Source organism: Pyrgilauda ruficollis, unplaced genomic scaffold, assembly GCF_017590135.1.
Source record: "Pyrgilauda ruficollis isolate IOZ18807 unplaced genomic scaffold, ASM1759013v1 scaffold348, whole genome shotgun sequence".
NCBI classification, from domain to species: domain Eukaryota; kingdom Metazoa; phylum Chordata; class Aves; order Passeriformes; family Passeridae; genus Pyrgilauda; species Pyrgilauda ruficollis.
The window spans coordinates 29,553-39,180 of NW_024524912.1; the positions used below are offsets into that span (position 1 = coordinate 29,553).

At 51.1% G+C, this 9,628-nt stretch overlaps 1 protein-coding gene across 1 annotated transcript; it reads left to right on the forward strand.

Annotated features, from left to right (window-relative positions):
• Positions 1-967: 967 nt before the first annotated feature.
• On the forward strand, positions 968-4,987 carry LOC121357733 (gastrula zinc finger protein XlCGF49.1-like). Its single transcript, XM_041475282.1, has 3 exons — positions 968-1,345; positions 2,245-2,323; positions 2,512-4,987. Exons 2-3 carry the CDS (start codon positions 2,272-2,274, stop codon positions 3,264-3,266), a joined length of 807 nt encoding a protein of 268 aa, XP_041331216.1. The 5' UTR covers positions 968-1,345; positions 2,245-2,271; the 3' UTR covers positions 3,267-4,987.
• The last annotated feature ends 4,641 nt before the right edge of the window (positions 4,988-9,628 follow it).

The following is a 9,628-nucleotide window of genomic DNA, read 5'->3' on the forward strand; positions in this document are numbered from 1 at the left end:
TGGGATCATACCGGGAGTCACTGGGATCATACCAGGAGTGACTGGGACCATACCGGGAGTCACTGGGATCATACCAGGAGTGACTGGGATCATACCAGGAGTGACTGGGATCATACCGGGAGTCACTGGGATCATACCGGGAGCAGCTACAATCGTACTGGGATCGTAGTGGGTGTGACTGGTCCCTGACTGGGGGTACTGGGAGCTACCAGGCACATGCTGGGAACCGACTGGCACCCACTGGGAGGAACTGGGCGCAGTTGGGAGTGACAGGAGGTGAGCAGCAGCTGCAGCTCCGCGGCTCGGCTCCGCCTGGCCCCGCTCCTTGTGCCGGCTCTGGCCGTGCCGAGATCCCGGCTCGGCCCCGCTCCTTGTGCCGGCTCTGGCCGTGCCGAGATCCCGGCTCGGCCCCGCTCCTTGTGCCGGCTCTGGCCGTGCCGAGATCCCGGCTCGGCTCCGCCCGGCCCCGCTCGCTGCGGCGGCGCTGGAAGGGGATCGCATCCGGGATCCACGGACTCCAACTGGGGGAACGCCGGGCCGCAGGGACAGGAGAACTGGGGGGACACGGAGATTTGGGGGCTGGGGGCTCACAGGGCAAGGGAAGGGGGAACGGCAGAGCTGGGAACAGGGTTTGGGGGCTCCAGGATTGAGAAAAGGGGAGGCTGGGGTGGCCAGAGGTGGGACGGGCTGGGTTAAGGGGGTTCCCGTGTCCAGGAAAGGGAGCTCCAAGGCTCCCCGGTGTCCCCATTCCCAGCAAAAGGTGGGAAACCCCGGGACGGCTGGGAACAGGGGTCCCGAGTGTCTTCAGTGTTGAGGAGAGGAGGGGCTGGGGGCTGGGAAAGGCAGGAATAGGGGCCATGGGGGGCTCGGGGTGAAGAAGGGGCCTCTGGGGGCTGGGAGAGGCGGGATGGCCGGGAAGGGGGTGCGGGGGGGAACGGGGGATGGCGGCGCCCAGGAATGAGGGTTCAGGGGCCCCGCGGTGCTCCGGGATGGGCGATCAAAGAGTCCCGGTGCCGGGGGTCCCCCTCACCCCGCACCGCCCCCGCGGCCCCAGCACTGCAGCCATCGCGCTGCTCCTCCTCACTCCCAGCATGATCCCAGTACAGCCCAGTCCCTCCCACTCCTGGCATCCCCCCCAGCCCTCTCTGCCTTCCGACCCGTCCCGGCTCCATCCCCGCCGCTCCCGCGGGCTGCGAGGACTCCGGGACTGGAGGAGGAGGAGGAGGGAGGGAGGAAGAGGCGGAGCGGCAGCAGGAAGCGGCAGCAGCAGAGGACGGCAGGAATCGCGGCGATCCGGCGCTGCCTGAGCTCGCCGCACCGCGGGAGCATCGCCCCCATCCCGCAGGTGCCCGGGGAGGTTCCCCCCTGTCCCAGCTGATGGGGGTCCCGCTTGCATTGGGAACACCCCTTCTACTCGGTCCCGCCCTCCCCAGGCTGCTGGGAATCCCAGGAATCCGAAAAGTTCCCCCTGGTCTCCTGCGCGATGGGGGGCGATGACCCCACAGGTGGGGGCTGTGAATTCAGGGAGGGCTCGGCCGCGTGCTTCCCTCTGCTTTCCTTCATCCGTCTTTGTCCCTCCTCTTTCTCCCCCTCCTCTTCCAGCCCTCCTCCTCCTCCCTAAGCCCACCTCCTTCTCCTACTTCCATCCCTTCTGGCTCTCCTCCTTCATCCCTGCCATTCCCTCCTCCTCCTCTTCCCCCAGAGCAGCGACCCCCTCGCTGCCCCGTTCCCGGAGCCCTCGCAGCCGCGGCAGGAGCGGGGATGGAGCCGGGACAGCTCGGCACGGGCAGCGCGGGGCTCTCGGCTGCTCCCGGCGCAGAGGCAGCCTGGAGGAGCAGAGCCCTGTGTCCCCCAGGAGCCCAAAGTGGGGAGCCCAGAGAGGGGGGAGCGCTGCCATCCACCCCTCAACAGCCTGGAGAGGGGCAGCGGGGACTCCTTGGAGCCCCTGCAGCCCCGAGCAGAGAATGAGGGGAGAAGGGACCCCAAAAGGGAGCCCAAAACCCCCAGCATCCCTAAGTGGGGAGATGGAAAAGGGGGGAGATTTTTGGGTTCCTGGGACTTCCAGGAGCCTGGGAGAGGAGGAATCCCAGAACCCCAAAACTGAAAGACCAGAGATGGGGAACTCCTGGGAGGCTTTTTTAGAGCAGATTTTTATGGACATACAATGCTGACATCTAGAGATGAAGTTGGGCAGGGGGAACCACCTAACCCAAGTGTTCATCACTTGTTTTCCCTGCAAACCAGGATTTCCCATTCCCAACCCTTGGCTGGATGGAGGAAGAGGCTGTGAGGAAGAGGCAGATGCCCCTGGACACCCAGGCAGGTGAGGAGGAAGTCACTGCCCCTTTTTCCCCTCTCTCCTGCTCCATCTCCCAGCCCAGCATCCACCCCAGCTGCAGGACAGCCCCACTTCCAAAGCTGTCCTGCTGGGGCTGCACTGAGGGGGATCTCTGTCCCCTTCCCTGTTGCATGGAGGCAAATGTCATCCTCTCCTTGTCCTTCCTCCTCCAGACAGGGATCTGAGGATGGAGACCAGGGAGGACAAATCCCCGCAGCAGAACCTCGTGGAAGAGGTTGTTTTGAGTGACTCTACAGAGCAGGAATCCGATGGGGAGGAAAATCCCCAGAGATCCCCCACGAGGAGGGCCTGCAAGCCCAGCCCAGGGTGCTCTGAGGAGGAAAGACCCACCCTGTGCCAGGAAGGTGGACAGAGCTTCAGCCAGAGCTTGGGCCTCGTGGTCTCTGAGCAGCTCAGTGATGGGGAGAAGCCCCACAAGTGCTTGGAGTGTGGGAAGAGCTTCAGCTGGAGGTCCCGCCTGATCCGCCACCAGATGATCCACACTGGGGAGAGGCCCTACGAGTGTCCTGAGTGTGGGAAGGGCTTCAGAGACAGCCCCCAGCTTACCATCCACCATCGCATCCACACTGGGGAACGGCCCTTCGAGTGTTGGGAATGTGGCCAGAACTTCAGCCGGAGCTCCCACCTGACCTCCCACCAGAAGATCCACACCGGGGAGAGGCCCTACGAGTGTTCCGAGTGTGGGAAATCATTTCAGACCAGCTCCCTTCTCCTCATACACCTGCGGATTCACACAGAGGAGAGGCCCTTCCGCTGCCCTGACTGCAGGAAGGGCTTCAAGCACAGCTCCCACCTCATCAGGCACCGGCGCATCCACACCGGGGAAAGGCCCTACGAGTGCCCTGAGTGTGGGAAGAGGTTCAGGACCAGCTCAGTCTTGAATCAACACCAATGGAGACACCGGTAAGGGAAGCTCTGACTGCTGGAAGAGCTTCGTGCACTGCTCCAACTTCCTCCCCCATCAGAGGACCCTCGTTGCAGAGAGCCCTGGTGACCCACATTCCCAATAATCCAAGTTGGGAAGACACCTGGCTGGTGGTCTCTATGTCATCCCGGATCCCTATGGGCACCTGACTGAACGCTGGGGCAGGAACATCCATTGGGTCTCAGACTGATAATGGAAATTCCTTGGGAAGAGCTGATTTTTGACCTTGTCTTGGTTTGAAATTCAGGTGTCTGCTAAGGAAGGCAGGAGCCCTCCTTGGAATGGAAAATGTAAACCCCCTCCCTCTGAATTATTAGAATTGTGAAATCAAGGGGCTCTCAAGCAAAGATATAGGAATAGGAATAACAGTTCTTTACTAATGTGTATAATAAAGCAAACAACAGCAACACCTACGGCATTAACAGAGGCTTTGCTGCACAAACCCACAGGGGGCCGTGATCCTGGTGCCCCAGCAGGGCTCAGGGAGCTCCAAGCTGGGTTGGCAAGATCCATCAGCAGGCAGGGGGTGTGGGGTGTGAAAAACACGTTCAGTCTCTTGTGAAAATTTAAAAAGTGTAATAAAGGACAATGGGAGACAAGGACCATAGAGCAGAGGTTATTAGGGCCAGGAGCATCTTGGGGGATACCCCTTAAATACCTTTTCCCTTACATCAGCCCTTTGCATATTCATAGACCCTTATGCATAGTAAACTTTTCCCCAAAGTAGTTTACATGTTCCAATAATTGTTCAGTATATCTCCTCCTTGGATCTGCCTTTTTAGAGCATGAGCATTCAGTGGTTGTGGTTTTAGTCCTTTTTTATCATCATCTGCAGTTTTTGGACCTTGGCCCACACTGCTGGAGTGTGTGGGTGCTGATAGTTGGCAGATCTGTACAGGCGTCCTCATCCTGTGTTTATTATGTTAGGAAGATTAGTCCACAAACATCAGAGGTTTATGTCCAAAAAGGAGACAGAGGAGTCCTTTTACTTTGTTTGAATAAAGGGAGAGGCCATGGGGGTCTCTCCAATTTTTGGAGGATGCAGCCTCCTTTTTATCCTAATTTCTTTTCTCTCCCCATTGGCTGAGGTACTTGAGAAGTACAGACTTCCTGAAACACCTGATACCAGAGATTTCCCTCTAATGTATAGCCCTCCCTTTTAATTTTTAATTCTTATGGAATTTAGGGTTTTCCCCCACTGTTTCTTTCATCTTTCAATATCCAGTTTCATTTACTAGCAAACCTACAGTTTATTTGTAAAAGCAAAATATCTTTTTTCATTCATCAATCAGTAGAATCCTTCCCATTGTTTCTTTTATCTCTCAGTGCTAGTTTTATCTAGCAGCAGACCCACAGCTTGGTTTTAAAGACAAATCTGTCATTCCTCTCATACTGTCTTGCAACAAAGAACCTGTGACCATCTTAGACCATGGCCTAAGACTATTTATAAGACTATGCTTGCTGTCTTATAAATCTCATGGCCTCTTAGACTGATGTTATCTAAGCAATAAATGGTTCTTAGTCTGCTCGTGGTCCCGTCCCTTTGACTGACGTGATGGCAGCCACACAGAGTCCTTCCCCAGGAGCTCTGAAGCTGCCTGCAGGTCCCCGAGCTCTTGGTCCCCTTGGCCACGGCAGTCGTGTGCCCCAGAGGGCTCTGTGAGGACACGGGCTGTCCTCGTGGCACTGGGGCTGTGTCCTTGCAGCCCTGGGGACGTTGGGCACTGCGACAAGGTTCAGGACCAGCTCAGTCTTGAATCAACACCAATGGAGACACCGGTAAGGGAAGCTCTGACTGCTGGAAGAGCTTCGTGCACTGCTCCAACTTCCTCCCCCATCAGAGGACCCTCGTTGCAGAGAGCCCTGGTGACCCACATTCCCAGTAATCCAAGTTGGGAAGACACCTGGCTAGTGGTCTCTACGTCATCCCGGATCCCTATGGGCACCTGACTGAACGCTGGGGCAGGAACATCCATTGGGTCTCAGACTGATAATGGAAATTCCTTGGGAAGAGCTGATTTTTGACCTTGTCTTGGTTTGAAATTCAGGTGTCTGCTAAGGAAGGCAGGAGCCCTCCTTGGAATGGAAAATGTAAACCCCCTCCCTCTGAATTATTAGAATTGTGAAATCAAGGGGCTCTCAAGCAAAGATATAGGAATAGGAATAACAGTTCTTTACTAATGTGTATAATAAAGCAAACAACAGCAACACCTACGGCATTAACAGAGGCTTTGCTGCACAAACCCACAGGGGCCCGTGATCCTGGTGCCCCAGCAGGGCTCAGGGAGCTCCAAGCTGGGTTGGCAAGATCCATCAGCAGGCAGGGGGTGTGGGGTGTGAAAAACACGTTCAGTCTCTTGTGAAAATTTAAAAAGTGTAATAAAGGACAATGGGAGACAAGGACCATAGAGCAGAGGTTATTAGGGCCAGGAGCATCTTGGGGGATACCCCTTAAATACCTTTTCCCTTACATCAGCCCTTTGCATATTCATAGACCCTTATGCATAGTAAACTTTTCCCCAAAGTAGTTTACATGTTCCAATAATTGTTCAGTATATCTCCTCCTTGGATCTGCCTTTTTAGAGCATGAGCATTCAGTGGTTGTGGTTTTAGTCCTTTTTTATCATCATCTGCAGTTTTTGGACCTTGGCCCACACTGCTGGAGTGTGTGGGTGCTGATAGTTGGCAGACCTGTACAGGTGTCCTCATCCTGTGTTTATTATGTTAGGAAGATTAGTCCACAAACATCAGAGGTTTATGTCCAAAAAGGAGACAGAGGAGTCCTTTTACTTTGTTTGAATAAAGGGAGAGGCCATGGGGCATTCCCCTGGGGTCTCTCCAATTTTTGGAGGATGCAGCCTCCTTTTTATCCTAATTTCCCTTCTCTCCCCATTGGCTGAGGTACTTGAGAAGTACAGACTTCTCAGAGGTTTATGTCCAAAAAGGAGACAGAGGAGTCCTTTTACTTTGTTTGAATAAAGGGAGAGGCCATGGGGGTCTCTCCAATTTTTGGAGGATGCAGCCTCCTTTTTATCCTAATTTCTTTTCTCTCCCCATTGGCTGAGGTACTTGAGAAGTACAGACTTCCTGAAACACCTGATACCAGAGATTTCCCTCTAATGTATAGCCCTCCCTTTTAATTTTTAATTCTTATGGAATTTAGGGTTTTCCCCCACTGTTTCTTTCATCTTTCAATATCCAGTTTCATTTACTAGCAAACCTACAGTTTATTTGTAAAAGCAAAATATCTTTTTTCATTCATCAATCAGTAGAATCCTTCCCATTGTTTCTTTTATCTCTCAGTGCTAGTTTTATCTAGCAGCAGACCCACAGCTTGGTTTTAAAGACAAATCTGTCATTCCTCTCATACTGTCTTGCAACAAAGAACCTGTGACCATCTTAGACCATGGCCTAAGACTATTTATAAGACTATGCTTGCTGTCTTATAAATCTCATGGCCTCTTAGACTGATGTTATCTAAGCAATAAATGGTTCTTAGTCTGCTCGTGGTCCCGTCCCTTTGACTGACGTGATGGCAGCCACACAGAGTCCTTCCCCAGGAGCTCTGAAGCTGCCTGCAGGTCCCCGAGCTCTTGGTCCCCTTGGCCACGGCAGTCGTGTGCCCCAGAGGGCTCTGTGAGGACACGGGCTGTCCTCGTGGCACTGGGGCTGTGTCCTTGCAGCCCTGGGGACGTTGGGCACTGCGACACTGCTGTCCTTCCCTGGCACTGCCTGCACGGCCCAGGCTGCCTGCAGGGAGAGACCTGGGCTCCGGGAAGGACAGATCTCCCGTCCCAGGGACCAGGATCAGGCCTTGGCCCTTCTGCTCCATCTAGCCGAGGGTGTGCTCAGCGCCAGAGCCCCCTGCCCAGTGCCTCTGCCTGCTGCAACCACAGCCCCAACCCTAAGGAGGCCCTGGGGAGGCTCCATCAGAACGGGCAATGCTCCACCACACTTTGTGTTTTTCTTCTCACTTGGATTTCTTGGGGGACTGCTGCTCTCTCCTCTCAGCATCTGAGGATCCTGGACTCAGAACACCAAATACACCCCAGGGCTCATTCGAGCAAAGAAAGGCCTAATGAGTCATTATCCTCCCCTTTGCCAAGTCCTCAACTCTTGTACAGCTAATTGGAGAGGGTTGAGGACTGGAGGTGAAGGCGCCAGTGCCCACTTTGGAGAGGTGGTGACAGCACTGTGCAGCTGACACTGATCCAGGCTATGCTAAGGAGATCATGCCCATGGAAAAACAGTTCCTCAGCACGGGATGGACAACTGTGCCCATCCCCTCAGCCCCAGCCCTTCTCTCAGGGGCCACCTGGGCCCTGCCTCACCGTCTGTGACACGGGACTTGGGCACTGAGTTCTGTAGTGATGTTACAGCTCCTTTGCATCAACTTCCACCTCCTTTCACCCCAGACCCTGGCTGTGAACAGGCATGGAAGGGTTTCTGCTAATTATAAAAAAAAGAAATGATTTTTTTTTTAATTATAAAAATTATATTAAAAGCAATAGCAACAAGAGTAGCTCTCTGCCAAAAAAAAAGTATTATATGTGTTATGTTAGAAAGTTATGCTGTATTAATCCTTTTAAGTAGTGTGTTAATTACTGTTTTAGGCTATAACATAATATTAAAATAGAAACTATGTGATGTAAGATACTTTTCTAACTAGCTCAAGGAATGGATAGGATAATCAAGAAATTATTTCCATAGAGATAACAGCAACAAGACACTAAAATCCGAAAGAGAAGAATTATTGCCTCCTTATCAGGAAGAACCAGGCTTCTTCTACCTCCTTTCAGCCTCCATGGAGCCAAACCATGATTTACAAGATGAGATGGGAAGCTGACAATAACCAGAAAACACCCTTTGTTTGAAAGGAATGTTTGCATCATGTATGAGATATATGAATATGCAACAGGCCATTGCTTTTAAGAGTTAATCCTTTGTTAGTGAGCCATGCTTTTTTGAGGAAAGCATCTAACGTTCATAATTCTTTACTTTTTTATTGTCCTTTATTGTCCTAACTCTGCTTGTCCGAGTTCTTATTGCTTTAATTTGTATTACTATCTTTATAACCATTTTATTACTATTAAACTTCTAAAATTTGAAAACAAGTGATTGGTGTTTTTCACACCAGGGACCCCTCAGAGCACCACGGGTCCCAGCCCCACTGAGCTTGACAGCTTCCCCCCAAGATGCTGTGTTCAGTTCTGACCCAGCACTAAGAAATCCAAAACCAAAAATGAAATCTGATTACAAAATCTTGCAAAATCCCATCCCAGAACGTTCTGTTATAAAATCACAAGTATTAACGGAAGCTGAGAAAGCCAACAACGTTAGAAAACGATGTTACAGGTGAGTAATGCGATGGCTGGCTCTCACAATTAAAGAGCAAATATTAAATATATGTCAAGAGGGGCTAGAGGTGTAAAGGGCAGGACATCCATTTTGTAGAAGAGCACCTGGTGATTGAATCCTTCGCTCCCGGTGCTGTATTATTTTCTTTATTAAGTCTTCTGTTGTGTTTTTGATAAGGTTTCAATAAGCCTTCTAAATTTTTGAAAGTGAGAATCATTTCTCACAACAACCTTCAAGCACTTGGACTAGAAGAGCTCAGGCAATAAATTTAATTGGAATGAACCCTTTCTTTCTAACATGGGAGCAATTCCATCAAATTTCCAAAACCAGTGAAAGAGGGACCCCCAGAAGCAGAGGCTTCACACGAAGCAATGACATAGGGCAGGGCAAGCAGCTGCCAAAATTATAACTTCTCCATTGCAATGAAGGATTTATTTTAATTTTACTGTAGCTGCTATTAATAAAGTGCAAGATTTAAGAGTCTTGAAAAATAAAAATAAATAAATAATGAAAGGCCTCCACTATACCAAAAAGACAAACCTCATTTTTCTTTACTGTCATGATGCTCCTGAAAAAAACATCAAATCATCCTGCAAGTTCAGAGGTACAAAAGAAATCTGACTTGAGTTTCTCCACCAAACCACAGGAGGGTTTGTCCAGCTGGCCATTTAGAATAGGAACAAATTAATCTGTATTTTCTAAGATATTTCTCATGGTCATCCTCCATTTTTGTAAGGCAGATTGCGCCAAAGACCTATTATATATTATATTCTTGCTGGGAAGAAAGATGCTTTGAGTTATTTAAGCTTTGAGATGCATGTAAAAATGACTTTCACTAAAGTCAGATACTCCTAGGCTTGAAGGCAAGGCATAAATAGTTAGTCACTTGCCTGCAATAATTGCGGCAAGAACACATTGAAATGCCCTTTCACGTGAAAAACTAAAAAAATTTTAAATCTACTTCTGGACAACACCAGCCAGAGACC